Source organism: Myotis lucifugus, unplaced genomic scaffold (assembly GCF_000147115.1).
Source record: "Myotis lucifugus unplaced genomic scaffold, Myoluc2.0 scaffold_6, whole genome shotgun sequence".
Taxonomy (NCBI): domain Eukaryota; kingdom Metazoa; phylum Chordata; class Mammalia; order Chiroptera; family Vespertilionidae; genus Myotis; species Myotis lucifugus.
This window is the reverse complement of record NW_005871054.1, coordinates 1,208,670-1,225,968: the sequence shown is the minus strand read 5'-3', so window position 1 is coordinate 1,225,968 and position 17,299 is coordinate 1,208,670. Positions and strand designations below refer to the sequence as shown.

Here is a 17,299-nt window from a genome sequence, read left to right as displayed (position 1 = left end):
TATGTGACACGGCACCAGAGTTAAGTTAGGGTTTTTCAAAATGCTGACACGCCGAGCTCAAAAGGTTCGCCATCACTGGCCTAGGGAATAACAGTGTTGCATCTTCTTTTATGTATTGGAAATTAAGGAGGGAGGGGAAGAAAGATTACATGGAGGTGGGAGAAAGTAAGGTGGGGATGGAATTACAGGACAATTAACAAGATTATGTGCTCTCTTTAGTGTGGTTAGACTTACTTCAAAGGTGTATTAACCTATGCCCTAACCTGTTTGGCTCAGTGGATAGAGCGTCGGCCTGCGGACTGAAGGGTCCCAGGTTTGATTCCGGCCAAGGGCATGTACCTTGGTTGCTGGCACATACCCAGTAGGGAGTGTGCAGGAGGCAGCTGATCCATGTTTCTCTCTCTCATCGATGTTTCTAACTCTCTATCCCTCTCCCTTCATCTCTGTAAAAAATCAATAAAATATATTTAAAAAAAAAAAGGTGTATTAACCTAGATCAGTGGCCAGCAAACCTCGGCTCGCGAGCCACATGCGGCTCTTTGGCCCCTTGAATGTGGCTCTTCCACAAAATACCACGTGCGGGCGCGCACGTACAGTGCGATTGAAACTTCGTGGCCCATGCGCAGAAGTCGGTTTTCGGCCTGGGCAAGTCTATTTTGAAGAAGTGGCGTTAGAAGTGGGGGGGTGTCGGTCGGGTGACGGGAGACAAGGCGCAGGTGGGCCGCGGGATACGCAGCGCAGGGTAGGCGCGCGATTCATGCACGAGTTGAGTGAGCCAGTCAGTCAGCAGTCTCATGTGCAGTGGTTAGTGCTAGTTGCGTCCGCAAATTGTGCACGGGTGACAAAAGTACCTACTCGAAGTATCAAGTTACCTGTATTTTTCCAACCAGCTGCAAATCCTACAGGTATTTTTGTCATCAATTTAAGAATTGTAATTATTTTGTGTTGGTGGCTTTATTATTATAAAATGAGGACGTTTTTAGCAAAGGCCAGCTTAGGAGTACCCTAATTAAGTTAATAACAATGTACCTACCTATATAGTTTAAGTTTAAAAAATTTGGCTCTCAAAAGAAATGTCAATCGTTGTACTGTTGATATTTGGCTCTGATGACTAATGAGTTTGCCGACCACTGCCCTAGAGCATTTGAGATCTTGCTTCCTGGCATATGTCTTCAGTTTGGCTCAAATAAACTCTTATAAAAATTCTCTACAGGACTGACATTTCTTACATTGACAGTCACAAAAGATTCTTCAAAGATGAGAAAGTCAATAGCTCATTAGCAGGATATATCAGAAGTTGAAAAGAGAACTTTAAATTATTTGGAAGTTTTTCCTTTTATTGATTTTAGGGAAAGAGAGAGGAGGAAGAGAGGGAGGGAGGGAGAGAGAGAGAAACAACGATTTGTTGTTTCACTTATTTATGCATTCATTGGTTGCTTCTTGTATATACTATGACTGTGGATCGAACCCGAAACCTTGGTGTACTGGGAGGGTGCTCTAACCAACTGAGCTACCTGGCCAGGGCTCTTTGGAGGGTTTTAAATTGTTAACCCAAAATTTCCAACTCACATCAAGTGGGAACTAAAAGACCTATGTTTTAAATAATTTACTTAACTAATAAGGAAAAATGTGTCACTCACCCAACAACAGCATACTGTTGTCCCTCAACAATGAGAACTTCAGCTGGTTTCCTTTCTTCTTTAGCTAGGGAGTAAAGCAAATAAACAAGAAAGACATAAGTACAAGATAAAACAAAATATTATAGAAAAATTTAAACTAGGAAAAAAATGGAGTAAGATAGTTGCTATGTAGGCCCTGAAACTGTCTCATATCTGAAAATAAATATCTACTCCTCAGGAAACAATTTGGCACAGAGTCAATAATATACTGAGTTTGAAATCAGAGAGATTTAGATTTGAGATCCAGTACCGCCAATTACTGGACCAATTACCTTGGGCCAATTAATTAACATATTTGAGTTTCAATATCTATATCAATTAAACATGGATAACAATATTATCTTTCAGGGCTGTTGTTAATGATAGAGATAATGATTACAAACTGTTTATACTCTAGGTCTGGCACATGATAAATGATCAGTAAGTAGTAAAGCAAAAAAAAAAAATGTTAGTTTGGAAAAGCAGAACATTTCAACTGGTTGTCTTTATTACAAAATGCAAGTTAATTCCTATGTTCCATGGATACACTATATATTTAATTTCAAGATTTTAATCCAGAAGTTATTTTCAGCATACAGTATTTCTTATTATAAAACAAAATTCATCATGTTGAGGTGAAAAAAAAGGTGGACTGGATTATTACCTGAATCAGCCAAATTATCATGCTTCCCTAAGCTTCAAGTCCCCTTTAAGCTCTAAGACATTTGTGAATAATAAAGGGGCTATGCACAAGTTCAGTGACAGAATGTAACTCCATAGAGCAGCGGTTCTCAACCTGTGGGTCGCGACCCCTTTGGCGGTTGAACGACTCTTTCATATGGGTCGCCTAAGACCATCCTGCATATCAGATATTTACATGATGATTCATAACAGTAGCAACATTACAGTTATGAAGTAGCAACGAAAGTAATTTTATGGTTGGGTCACAACATGAGGAACTGTATTTAAAGGGCCAGAAGGTTGAGAACCACTGCCATAGAGTGATCTGATCACAAAATCCAAACTCGGCAGTTCATGAAGGGTAGTCACACCTCAGGCCTATAACTTTCCTAGTAAAAGGTTATCTTGGCCTTAAGCAAAATCTGTCCATTGTTCTTGTGGTTCTAGGTTAACACACCTTTGAAATGCCTCTTTTTCAGACTCCTTGGAAGTGTAACCGTCCTCCAAAGAGAACACAATCTTAACTATCCTATACTTTGCTTTCTCCCACCTTCATGTAATCTTCCTTACATTCCCTCCTTCATTCCAAATGTATAAAAAGAAGTGCAAAACTGTCATTTGCTGAAGCATTTGAGATCTTGCTTTTCAAATGCCATCAGTTTGGCTCAAATAAGCTCTTATAAAAATTCTCTACAGGTTTGGACATTATTATGTTGACACATTAAATGTCTACTTCCTCATTTCTTCAAAGTAAAGAAATTCAGTGTGATATAATGTGTAATCACAATTCACTCTGTATGTCATATTAAAGTTTTTGAGGACAGGAACTATGTCTTAACCAGTTCTCTACATTGCAGAGAAGAGGCATAGCATAGCAGTTAAGAGAAAGAGCCCTAAAGCCAGTCTGCCTGAATCTGGATCTCAGCTCTACCACTTCCTAGCTATGTAAGCTTAGGCAAGTTGCTCAACCTCTTTGTGCCTCACTTCACATATTTGTTAATTGAGAATACTAACAGTGACTACCTTGTGGACCTGTAGATGAGATAACAATATAAAGTGCTTAGAACAAACTGTCTAGCATCAATATGAACTACTATCGATTAACCTTCATTTCCCCAATGCCTAGCCAAGTAACCAGTAATTCAATAAATGAATGGTGGATACATAATAACCAAGGACCCCTAACTTGGTAAGACCTAGTAAAATGTTAATAAACTTCTAATAGCTTATACTTTCTTCTCTGAGGAAAGAAAAAAAAGACTGGAACAGAAGCAGGGTATATAGAGAAACTTCTACTTTTAGTATTCTTCAACAGGAAATGAAAATAAATAGTCCACTTTGCAGAAAAAATACATAGTTAATTCAATCACATTATATAATTTTAATTAAAACATGACAATGGATTGCAAGACTGAGCTGTTCATGTCTGAGTGACCTAGTACAGTACCCTTCCTTAATAGAAAGTCGATCAAATGTAGCTTTTAAAAGAGCAGCAGATGAGCAATAAATCTTTATAATTTTAAACTTGAGATTTAGAATGATCAGAGTGTTTTATTTTTCTTTCAGTTTTTGCTACTTGAGTGTTTTTGCTTTGCTAATATCATAAAATCAATTTAAAAATTGTGACCACCACCCAGCACTGTTGTTACCTACTAGCAATGGTCACAAGACAACAGAAATTTACTTAATTCTTTCCAGTCCTCCCTCTCTATGAACTAATCTATTTTACACCTGTCGTTAACCCTCCTCTCTTGCCACAGTGGTAGAAGAGACAGCCTTTCTCCTGAACTCTAGATTCAATTCCAGGGTAATTGCTCCATAATCACTATGTCATTCTTATCCTAAATTAATCTTCTTCCTCTGTTAAGCATAAAAATATAACTAAGCTTCTCCTAGAGAATTTGTTAAAATTCTTCTCTCAACTCCCTGAGTGGATTAAGGTAAAAATCTCTAATTTATCTTATATTTCTAGCTGTTGCTTCATCACTTACTTAAACAGCGAAACTTGTTGAAAAAGTAGGCTACACTTGTCTACCCTTCCTCACCTTTTGACTTACTTAGCACTGAATGACAGTCTGACTCTATCATTCTATTGAATTAATGTAAGACTGCAAATGATCTACATGTCAAACTAGTGGTCACTATATTTTACTCCATCTTTCTATTATGTGCAATTGTATTTTGTACAAATGTAAAGTATACAATTTAAAAAATATTTCTATGGAAAAATATTAAATTTTCATTAAATGCATAAACTGTGAAAATGCAACTACCTCCTCCATGAAAACTATTCAAGGACTTCATAGTTTTGAATCTGGTATTACAGGATAAACTGTAAATAACTTTACATTATTATCATATGACAATTCCACTTCATATAAAACCCATCCAGTATTTGATACCAATGACAATACTCTTCTTGAAACTCTAATTTTTAATTCTATGTTCTTCTGGGTTTCTTCCCACCTCTCTGGCTTTTCCTTCTTAGTCTCCTTCATAATTTTCTTTTTCTATGATTCTTTACATTTTTATTTTCTTTACTGCATCATACTACATTACTTGCTAAATATACTGTGTCTAATGTGACTGCTAATCTGTATTTTTTCATTAGACTTAACCCTTTTAAAGTACAACTATAACTGCTATCCCTGTCTCAATATCTGACACACAGAAGCTTATTTGTGCTGTATAAATACTTGTACTGAATAATATGGTACAGTGGTTAAGAACATAACTATGAAATGATAGGACACTGGTTTCAAATCCCAGCTCATCACATTTATACAAAATTTCTTAACCCTTCAAAGCTTCACGCTTCCTCACTTCCTCACTGTTAAACAACCTAACAATAGTATCTTCATAGCAGATCGAGTTTTAAAACTGGAGTTTGAAAAAGCACCTGGTACAGTATCTGGCATATGATTACCCATCAATAAATATCTAAATTATAAATTACCACAGATACCTTTCCAGTCAACTACTAACTAAGCTGGGAGTATTAGTTCTAGGCTTTTAAAGAGGTATTGTCAATTAATGAAATATTAAGCATTCCCACAAAATGAACAAACAATATAAAATTGGAAGAATGTGTGAAAAAATACACATACCCCCTGACTTTTTTTCAGGTAAAGCAATCTTTCCATCTGATAGAGAATCAACAAGATCCTGAAATTCTGCAGGTACATCAGCTTGTTTCCAGCGCTCATTGTCTAAAAGGAGGCTATATAAAAGTAAAAAGAAAGATAAACCTTAATAACATTTTAATGCCATTTTTCTTGGTTGAAAAGAGCTGAGAAAATACATAAGACTTTTGTTATATCTTTTAATAATAAAAACTACAAATAAGTTAAATTCAAGTAGAGCTCATGCAATACAAGACACTGAGTTTTTAAACAGCAATGGCTATTAGCTATATTGTTAGTACATAAGACTTAAAAGTGCTGAACACCTTAGTAAATTGAAATCATTCATAAACAGTATGAATACTTTCAGAAAATATTTCTCTTTTTATATCTCTTAGCCTAACCAAGAAGAGTGATGAAACATAATTATCTTCACTTTCAGTGGGGGGAAAAGGCAATCTATTAAGGATCTTCCTGATAAATATTTTAATGGGAATAAACATTCTAACTTCATTTTGAAAAGCCAAAAAATGTGATTTTTGATTCCAAATCTGCCTTTAATTAAAAAGAAAAAACTTTGTCAGGAGTTTTGGTTGGCCAATCAGTTCAGTTTCTTCTTTTAAATATAATTGTGTTTTTGTAAAGGAAAGGGAAAAAAAATGAAGGACAAAATAGACATGGTAATGATACCTGAGCTTGGTTTTTCTCTCTTCATGAAACCTATTTACAAATTTATTAGCTTGGCTCTGAAGTGCTCCAAGTAATGACATGCTTTTTCTTCCACAGATCTGTTCAGTGTCTAAAATGAATGTTTCCATTAACCTAGAAAGTGTTATGAATTCCGTGGAATTTAGCTTCTCAAGAAAACCATCCTAAATTTTAAAGATAACACAAAATTCGTGACAGTTAGTATATCACCAAATATGGATATGCTACAAAACCACTCAGTTTGACAAATGTTAATATTAATTATTTTATGATATTTAATATTAATCCATAAAAATTATTTTGAAATCATTTTTAATTATGCCAATACTTTAGTCTCAAAAATTGAATGTAAAAAGCTTGATGTCTAAATTTTATCCCAACCCACTTAAAATACAGCAGCTCAAATAAATTCACAACATCATGTAAAAATTTCACAATATTGGAGTTCAACTAATTTTAATAATAAATTGTTTGACTAGTTATATTCACATGTACAAAATAGCATTATTAATTTCATATTAATTATTAAGGTATATTTCAAAATAAGTCTTTTATTAAATCATTTACTTGAAAAGAATACTTGAATACGTTTTCCTATTTCTCTTATTTGGATTATTTTAACATCTGCCTAATAATCTTATTAAGTGTTAAAAAATATAATATGCATTATGGGGAACATAGGGACATAAGCAGGGATATGATTCCAGATTTTCAAATAATTACACTATATATAAAATATTAAAGCTTTATCAAAACAACTAACCTTTGCTCTTGACATGAGAAATTTGACAGCTCGATCATGGCATATGTCTGAGGCACTATACAGTAACTCCTGGATATTATTTGCCAGCTTTCCTAGTTCTAAGTCAGTTAATTTCATGTCTTCATTCACCCTGAAAATGATCAAAAATAGATTAAGTCAGGGAAAGTTGTAAACAAATTGTTCTACATAGGTGACATATCAATAAAAAACTAAACGCTATAAAATTCTCATTTGAGGAAAAATTCTGTGATGTACCAAATACTTTTTTTTTGGTGTGGTGAAGGATCTATCACTTAAACAAGTCAAGACAATACAAATATATTTTACCCTAATCTGATATAAGAATAATTTTCTCTTTCTACTAATATTTTTAATAGTTAAGTTCAGACTCTGGTTGGAAATTTTGCGAAAATGACAGCAAAAAAAATTCTACTTAGGTATAAAGTGGTTGCTGTAATAAGTTGTGCACAGGTGTTTAAGATGATACAATGGAAGGAGGAAAAAAGGAAGGAATGTTATTTAATGACAAACAAGCTCTCTTTTTACTTACAATTATGAATGTTTGTTAACATTCAGTTTAACTGAACTAACATCTCCTGAGCATTTACTATGTTTAAATGCTTGGCACTGGAGAGGATATAATAGATCACTGCCCTCAGAGACCTTAAAATTGAACAGAAGTATTTATAAGATATTATGCATTTTTTCCAGTTTTGAGAAGGAAATGTATCACTTTCAATTTTTATATATTTTCCCCTGGTATATGTAAAGATCACAGATTCCATGGCAACAATTCAGTTTATGTAAACCAAGTTAGTGCCTTAGCATCATTTTCTCCCTTTCAGTTGAATTAAAATAATTTTCAAAGATATTATAAAGAGGCTCTGATGTATATTAATTTTTGAGGCAAACCACTACTTTAACTGGATTAAGTAAGGTATTAATGAAAGTTATTTCCTTCTATCCTTCAAAATTATAGTATCACTAAATTTATTTACCAATGTTCTGAAATAATAGAGGGGTTAATATTCTTAAAGTACTCTCACAAATAGTAATTTGTTTGGTTCTCACATTCAGAGGCAAGTATGTAAATATCTTCTTTATAGATGAGGACACTGAATCTCTAAAGGTTTAAAGTGACCTACCCAAAGTTACAAAGATGAAGAGGATGAGACCAGAATCCAGAATTAGTGTAATTTTATTTCTAACTAGAGGCCTGGTGCACAAAAATTTGTGCACTTGCGGGGGGAGGACCCTCAGCCCGGCCTGTGCCCTCTCACAGTCTGGGAACCCTCGGGGGATGTCCACCTGCTGGCTTTGGGTTACCAAAGAGATCAAAGAACTAAGAAGCATCTTGGAAACAAATGACAATAAAAACACAACAACCCAAAATCTATGGGACACAGTGAAAGTAATCCTGAGAGGAAAGGTCATAGCTCTACAGGCCTACCTCAAAAAAAACACACACAAAAAAATGGTAATAAATTATCTAACCCTGCAACGTAAAGAATTAGAAAGAGAGCAACAAGGAAAGGCCAGAGTAAGTAGAAGAAAGGAAATAAAAAAGATCAGAGCAGAAATAAACAATATAGAGACCAAAAAACAATACAAAAGATCAATAAAACCCAGAGCTGGTTCTTTGAAAGGATAAACAAGACTGATGAACCTCTAGTTAGGCTCACCAAGAAACAAAGAGAGAGGACTCAAACAAAATCAGAAATGAAAGAGGTAACAACCAATCCCACAGACGTACAAAGGATTATAAAAAAAATACTATGAACAACTCTACTCCAACAAACTGGACAACCTAGACGAAATGGACATAATCCTAGAAAAATACAAGCTTCCATAACTCAATCAGGAAGAATAAAAAAACCTGAATAGGCCGATAACTACCAATGAAATTGAAGCAGTAATCAAAAATCTTCCAGCAAACAAAAGCCCGGGGCAAGACAGCTTCACAGGGGAGTTTTACCAAACATTCAAAGAACTAAAACCTATCCTCCTCAGACTATTGCAAAAAATTCAAGAGGAAGGAACACTTCCAAGCTCATTCTATGAAGCCAGCATTACCCTAATCCCAAAACCAGATAAAGACACCACAAAGAAAGAGAATTACAGGCCAATATCCCTGATGAACATAGATGCCAAAATCCTCAACAAAATTCTAGCAAATCGGATGCAGACATTACATTAGAAAAATCATACACCATGACCAAGAGGGATTTATTCCAGGATGCAAGGCTGGTACAATATCAGCAAATCAATAAATGTGATACCTCACATGAACAAATTGAGAGACAAAAATCACATAATCATATCAATTGATGCAGAAAAAACATTTGACAAAATCCAACACCCTTTCTTGATAAAAGCCCTCAGCAAAGTGGGAATAGAGGGATCATACCTCAACATAATAAAAGCCTTATATGACAAACCTACAGCCAACGTCATATTCAATGGGCAAAAACTAAAACCATTTTACCTAAGAACAGGAACAAGACAGGGATGCCCACTTTTACCACTTCTGTTTGACATAGTACTAGAAGTGCTAGCCATAGCGATCAGATAAGAAAAAATAAAAGGTATCCAAAATGGAAAAGAAGAAGTAAAACTGTCATTATTCGCAGATGACATATTGTACATAGAAAACCCTAAAGACTCCATAAAAAAACTACTAGATTTAATAAATGAATTTGGTAATGTAGCAGGATATAAAATTAACGCCTAGAAATCTATGGCTTTTTATACACCAATAATGAACTCACAGAAAGAGAAACTAGAAAAAAATCCCATTTACCATTATACCAAAAAAAATTAAGATACCTAGGAATAAACTTAAGTAAGGAAGTAAAAGACCTGTACTCAGAAAACTACAGGACACTGAAAAAAGAGATAGAGAAGACATAAACAAATGGAAGAATATACAGTGCCCATGGATTGGTAGAATCAACATCATTAAAATGTCCATACTACACAAAGCAATCTATAGATTCAATGCAATCCCCATTAAAATACCAACGGCATATTTCAAGACCTAGAACAAACTCTCCAAAAATTCATCTGGAATAAAAAAAAGACCCCGAATAGCCACAGCAATTCTGAGAAAGAAGAACAAAGTAGGTGGGATCACAATACCAGATATCAAGCTATATTACAAAGTCACTGTTCTCAAACTGCCTGGTACTGGACAAAAACAGACATATAGACCAATGGAACCAAACAGAGAACCCAGAAATCGACCCAAGCCATATGCTCAATTAATATTTGACAAAGGAGGCAAGAGCATACAATGGAGTCAAGACAGTCTCTTCAATAAAAGGTGTTGAAAGAATTGGACAGATACATGCAAAAAAATGAAACTAGACCACCAACTTATACCATTCACAAAAATAAACTCAAAATGGATAAAGGACTTAAACATAAGATGGGAAACCATAGAAATACTAGAAGAATCCATAAGCAGCAAAATATCAGACATATGTCATAGCAATAGCTTTACTGACATAGCTCCTAGGACAATGGAAACTAAGGAGAAAATAAACAAATGGGACTACATCAAAATAAAAGGCTTTTGCACAGCAAAAGAAACCATCAACAAAACAACAGAGAGCCCACTGCATGGGAGAACATATTTGCCAATGTTATCTCTAATAAGGGTTTAATCTCCAACATTTATAGGGAACTCATACAACTTAACAAAAGGAAGATAAACAATCCAACCAAAAAATGGGCAAAGGACCTAAATAGATACTTTTCAAAAGAGGACATATGAAAACATGCTCAAAGTCACTAATCATCCAAGATATGCAAATAAAAAAAACAATGCAGTACCATCTCACACCTGTCAGAATGGCTATCATCAACAAATCAACAAATGACAAGTGCTGGAGAGAATGTGGAGAAAAAGGAACCCTGGTGCACTGCTGGTGGGAATGCAGACTGGTGCAGTGATTGTGGAGAACAGTATGGTGTTTCCTCAAAAAATTAAAAATGGAACTCCCATTTGACCCAGTGATCACACTTCTAGGAATATATTCCAAGAAACCAGAAACACCAATCAGAAAGGATATATGCACCCCTATGTTCATAGCAGCACATTTTACCATAGCTAAGATTTGGAAACAGCCTAAGTGCCCATCAGCAAATGAGTAAATTTAAAAAACTGTGGTACATTTACACAATGGAATACTACGCTGCTGTAAAAAAGAAGGAACTCTTACCATTTGCAACAGCACGGATGGACCTGGAGAGCATTGTGCTAAGTGAAATACGCCAGTCGGAGAATGATAAATATCACATGATCTCACTCATTTGTGGAATATAATGAACAACATAAACTAATGAACTAAAATAGATTCAGAGACATAGAAGCACTGAATAGACCATCAAACCTCAGAGGGAAGGCGGGGTGTGGGGGAGTTTGGGTGGTGAGAGATCAACCAAAGGACTTGTATGCATGCATGTAAGCATAACCCATGAACACAGACAGTAGGGGGGTGAGAATTTGTCCTCGCGGGGGGGGGGGGGGGGGTGGGAACGTCCACGGAAAGGTCAATGGGGGAAAAAGGAAACATATATAATACTTTAAACAATAAAGAATTAAATTTAAAAACAAAACAACAACAACAACAACAAACCTGGAGCAGCCTCCTTATACAAAGATAGATGCTACACAATTAGGATAGGAGAGCTGCCTTTTCAGCTCTGGACCACTTACCTCTGAAATGTTACATGAGAGGACCATAATGCTATATTGCTTAAGCTATAGACGTTTTTACATCTCTTTTAATAGCAGTTTTAGACTGTACCCTAACCAGTAAATGTGAAACTATTAGACTGAACACAGAAAAAAAATGTTTTTATTAATATGTAGTTCAGAGGTTTATTTGGGTTTTCTTTTTGGTGGGGAATGGAGGTGATATAGTTGACTTTATGCTGTAAATGCAAGCTCCTGAGCCATAAGCTGACTTATGTGAAAATGAACAGAAGTTCTGAGTTCTTATGATTCTTAACAATAATTAAATCCAAACTATATTCTTGGACCAGAAAGACTTTATTGGCTTTGTTTATTTTCATTCTTTCTATATTCTAGATTATTGGGACAATTGGTGAATTCTTAATACAGTTTGTAGATTAGATGGTAATAATGTATCACTGTTTCCTTGATTTTAATTGGTATACTGTGGTTATTTAAGGGAGTGGTATTGTATTTAGGAAATATACACTGAAGTATTTGGGGATAGTGGGACATCAAGTCTGCAACCTATTGTCAAATGATTCAGAAAAAAAACATGAGACAAAGAAGGAAAAGGGAAGAGAGAAGGAGAGAGAAAAAGGAAGGGTGGGAGAAACAGGGCAATATGGTAACCTGTTAACAACTGGGAAATCAAAGTGAAGGATTATGAAAGTCTTTAGTACTATTTTGGCAACTTTTCTGTAAATATGAAATTATTTCAAAATAGTAAGTTTTAAAAAGTAATGTTTAAAAAGACAATGTGATCCACTTGGAAATTCATGTCTTTGAAAAATCAAAAACTAAATCAAACAGATTTTTACTACATACAAAATACAAGGGTGACATAGAAGAAAAGAAAAATAGGTAATACTGATCTGAGTTTCAGGACAAGTTCTGTCACTACTGTCTTTAAGTCATCTAAGCTCTTTGAAATGAAGGCATTTACTTAAATGGTTCCTTTCTAGCCTTAAACTTCTCCAATTCTCGATTACTTCCAAAGCTCACCTCCTAACTACCTTTCATACATTTCCAATAAAATACCTGTTTCATAAAATTGATTTTTGTTAAAATAAATTCCAAGACCAAAGTTTGTATGGTTTTTCAGTAAACTGAATAATCAACCTATTGAAACCATTAATAAGATGACTCAAAATCTTGTTTAGTTGGAAGCAGTTACCATACTCACATAATGTCCACACCTCCTGGAATAGCTGATGATGATGTCTGCTCTTTGCTGGATGAAGAATCAGTAGTACATTCTGGTTCAGATACCGAATCACTGCTGCAGGGCTCACTATTTGGAGATGCATTTCTTTGAGAGGTAGTGTCACTTGTTATAGGTGTTAATTCACTCTCACTGAATGCATCACTTATAAATATGTCTTCGTGGATTAAATATGCCACCTCTGTGTCCAGTGAATTATCCTTTGCAGCATTCTTCTGTTGCAAAATATCCTCCATTTCTCTAGTTCTTTGGTTTTTGTCAAGAACTGAGAGAACAACATTGTGAATGATATTTAACGTTGCCTATAAGAAAACAGGATACATTTTTAAAGGATTTAAAATATCTTGCACCTAAAGTTCCTAAAAGTAAATTCTGTGTATGAACATTTTATAAATGAGTCAAGGTCATGTATGTAAGAATTTCTACTAATCTTTTATTTTATTACACTGTAAAGGTGACTTGTGAAAAAGAACTGCTCAAGAGAAATGGGTTACCTAAAGCTTAAATAAAACTTCTGTATTTTAGTTGATTTTGTAAATTAAAATCTCCCTAAATATATTGCAGATTTCTCTAACCTCTTAGATAGGTTACACTAAACATAACTTGCTTGTAAGAAATCATATTCATTGATGTGCTTGCTTAAAAGAAAAAAAAATCCACATTCCTTACCATGCCTAACCTTAGATCCATTTCTCTCCTCATCTCATGCCTGTTTTCATTCACTCACCACTCTGCAGACATTCTGGTTCTCTTTCTACTCTTCTAAATTCTATTGTTCCCATCTCAAGGCCCTTTGTTGTTTCCTCTGCTTGGAATGCTCTTCACCTTGACCTCTGCATAGTGTTTCCTCTCATCACTCAGGTTCTTGCACAAAGTTAGTTCCTCGAAGAGGCCTTCTCTGACTCTCCTCCCAGCAACTCCATCCCATTACCCAGTTTTAAAAATATAACAGTTATCATTATATTTTTAACTTTTTAATTCTTGGTCTTCACTAGAATGTTAGCTCTGATATACTCTAATCCTAATGCCTAGAATAGTGCTGGGCACATAGGAAGTACTTAATAAATATTGAAAGCTAGATGAATTAAGAGTAATTATATATAAATTAAGTCTTTATGAACTATTAGGAAATAAGGGGCTACTTGCCTACTTTAATATTCATGGTGGCATTCTCATAACTTGTTGCCCCCTTTCTAAAAACTACTGATTTCTTTTTCAAGATCTACATGGTTCTAGGTTAAGAGACTCCAACTTCAGGTCTTCAAAGACAGGATTAAGGGTCTAAGCTCATGCAATCAGCACATGGAACCACCATGGCCTGAGCTTAAAGCTAAAGAAGATGCATAGAAGACAAACTGAGAAAAATGCAGAGAAACAAAACCAAGGCTAGATAACATCATCAACTTTTCTATCAAACACCTAAAAGCTGACCTACATCTGGATATTTTTTAGTTATATATACTAGTAAGTTCCCTTAATGGCTGAAGACACTCTGGCCATTGTATTTTCCTGTTATTTGGAACTAAAAGCACTCTTAAGACACAATAGCCCATACAGTATATTGCAGAAATTCTGTGCCTTTAAGGGCTACACTACCAAAGTGTTTATGCATACATTTTTTTCTTTCTCTGTTGATCAGTAACTTCTCTATTATCACAAACATGCTCCTTGCCACACTCCCCATTGAATATTTTAAGCCCCACTACAGTCTTAATCTTTGATGTGATTATATCCCCAACCTCATTTTACTTTTCTTCATATCTTTCCATCTTGCATATTTCCTGTCTTAATTTTTTCTTTTAGTAAAAAGACTATGATGGTGACACAGTCTTTCTCTTCCCAGCTATACAAATCAGCTTAATCTTTGGGGTACAGACAACAAACAAGAATTTTAATAAAAATTCGAAATATAATTAACAGTAAAGAAGAACAAAGCTGGAGGTCTCATAGTTGGAGATCTGATTTCAAAATTTACTAAGCGATACCATTATCAAAAAGTGTAGTACTGTCATAAATATAGACATATAAATCAATGGATAGGATAAAGAACCCAGAAATAAACCCTCACATACATGATCAAATGATTTTTGACAAGGTTAACAAGACCGTCTTCAATAGATGGTGTTTAGAAAACTGGATACCCACAGGGCAAAAACCAAAGTAGGACCTTTTTCTTATACTATATATAAAAATTAACTCAAAATAGTTAAAAGATCTAAAATATAACCTAAAATTATTAACTTTTAGAAGAAAACATAGAAGGAAAGCTTCACAACATTGAATTTGGTGATGATTTCTTGGATATGACACCAAAAGCACAGGCAACAAAAGAAAAAGTGAACTATATCAAAATTAAAAACTTTTGTGTACCAAAGGGCACAAAAAAACGGTGAAAAAGCAACCCATACAATGAGAGAAAATATTTGCAAATCATATATCTGATAAAGGGTTAATAGCCAGAATATATAAAGAACTCCTACAATTCAAAAAACAAAAAAACATCTGATTAAAAAATGGTCAGACTCCCACACCTGATGAACAGCTTCAGACTACATCAAATCACCAGAAACTCTGCAGGTCAGAGGGAGTGGCAAGAAATATTCAAAGTGATGAAAAATAAGGACCTACAACAGAGATTACTCTACTTAGCAAAGCTATCATTTAGAATTAAAAGTCAGATAAAGAGCTTCCCAGACAAGAAAAAGCTAAAGGAATTCATCACCACCTAACCAATATTACATGAAATGTTAAAAGGTGAAGAAGAAGGAAGAAGGAGAAAGAAGGAGGAAGAAGGAGGAGGAGGAAGAGAAGGAGGAGGAGGAGGAGCAAAGAAGATATTTCTCCAAAGATATTAAAAATAGCAATAAGCACATAAAAAGGTCAACATCACTTAATCATTAGAAAAATGAAAATCAAACCAAAATGAAGTACAACCTTATACCCATTATGATGTCTACTATCAAAAAAAGAAAAAGCAACAAGTGTTGGCAAGAATGTGGAGAAATTAAAATCATTATGCACTACTGGTGGGAATATAAAACTGCAGCTATTATGAAAAACAGCATGGAAGTTCCTCGAAAAATCAGAAAAAGAATTGTCATATAATCCAACAATTCCACTTCTGAACATATACCAAAAGAACTGAAAGCAGCTATGAGATATTTGTTCATATTGTGAAGCATTATTCACAATAGCAAAATGTGGAAGCAACTCAAGTGTCCACTGACAGAAGAAGGAATGAACAAAATGTGGTATATACTATATATATATCCCACGTTCAAAGGCTGTTAAATCGCGTTGTTTACCCATATCTTCAGAAAAAAATCACTTCTACTGTCATAGTCAACAACCTGCTTCCCTATTTATAATGGTCTGGCCCTCTAGCAACTTCACGAAATTATAGCTAATTTGCCTACAAACATCAGGTGGTCATAATAATCTGGCCACTCAGTGTATATATTTAAATGGAATGTTATTTAACCTTAGGAATGAATGAAATTTTGACACATGCCACAATGAATGAACCTTGAGAACATTAAGCTAAATGAAACAAACCAATCTCAAAAGAACAAATACTGTATATTTAGCCCTGGCCGGTGTGGCTCAATGGCTGGAGCATCGGCTCCCGCACCAAAGAGTTGCAGGTTCAATTCTCAGTCAAGGGCACATACCTAGGTTGTGGGTTCACTCCCCACCCCCGGTTGGGGCACATATGAGAGGCAACAAGTTGATGTGTCTCTCTCACATCAATGTCTCTCTCTCTCCCTCCCTTCTGCTCTCTCTGAAAAGCAATGGAAAATACCCTAATGTGAGGATTAACAACAAAAAAATACTATATAATTACACTTATATGAGGTACCTACAGCAGTCAAACTCAGAGAGGCAGAAAGTAAATGGTGGTTGCCAGGAGATGGAAGGAGGAAAAGGTAAGTAATTGTTTATTTTATTTTATTTTTTAACTAGAGGCCCGGTGCACAAATTTATGCACGGGTGGGGTCCCTAGGCCTGGCCAGCAATCGGGGCTAATTGGGGCCATCTCACTCAGTCCAGATCAGGGCCGATGGGGTCCAGCCAGCCAGGGAGAGATCACGGGAGGTTGGCCAACCAGCTGGGGAGGAACCATGGGAGGGCTCCAGGGTGTGTCCGGCCCTCTCGCCCAGTCCCAATCAGCGGGACCCCAGCAGCAAGCTAACCTACTGGTTGGAGCGTCTGCCCCCTGGTGGTCAGTGCATGTCATAGCAACTGGTCGAGCAGTCGACCAAACAGTCGACCAATCAGTCAGACACTTAGCAAATTATGCTTTTATTATATAGGATATGTTTTTATTGATTGCAGAGAGAAAAAGGGAGAGAAAGAAATAGAAACATCAATGATGAGAGAAAATCACTGGTTGGCTAACTCCTG

At 35.4% G+C, this 17,299-nt stretch overlaps 1 protein-coding gene across 7 annotated transcripts in view; it reads right to left on the bottom strand.

The window, feature by feature from the left end:
• Window positions 1-17,299, bottom strand: part of VPS54 (VPS54, GARP complex subunit) — a 90,619-nt gene that overhangs the window by 17,080 nt on the left and 56,240 nt on the right. For all 7 annotated transcript variants that reach the window (XR_002826870.1, XM_023746398.1, XM_023746393.1 and 4 more), the window contains 5 exons: window positions 12,857-13,197; window positions 6,933-7,062; window positions 6,152-6,333; window positions 5,447-5,559; window positions 1,641-1,704 (listed from right to left, as the gene is read on the bottom strand). Coding sequence is in view for 6 of the 7 variants with exons in the window: in XM_023746398.1 (XP_023602166.1) it covers window positions 1,641-1,704; window positions 5,447-5,559; window positions 6,152-6,333; window positions 6,933-7,062; window positions 12,857-13,197 (830 nt within the window). In the remaining variant the exon portion in view is untranslated. The remainder of the gene's footprint in view (window positions 1-1,640; window positions 1,705-5,446; window positions 5,560-6,151; window positions 6,334-6,932; window positions 7,063-12,856; window positions 13,198-17,299) is intronic.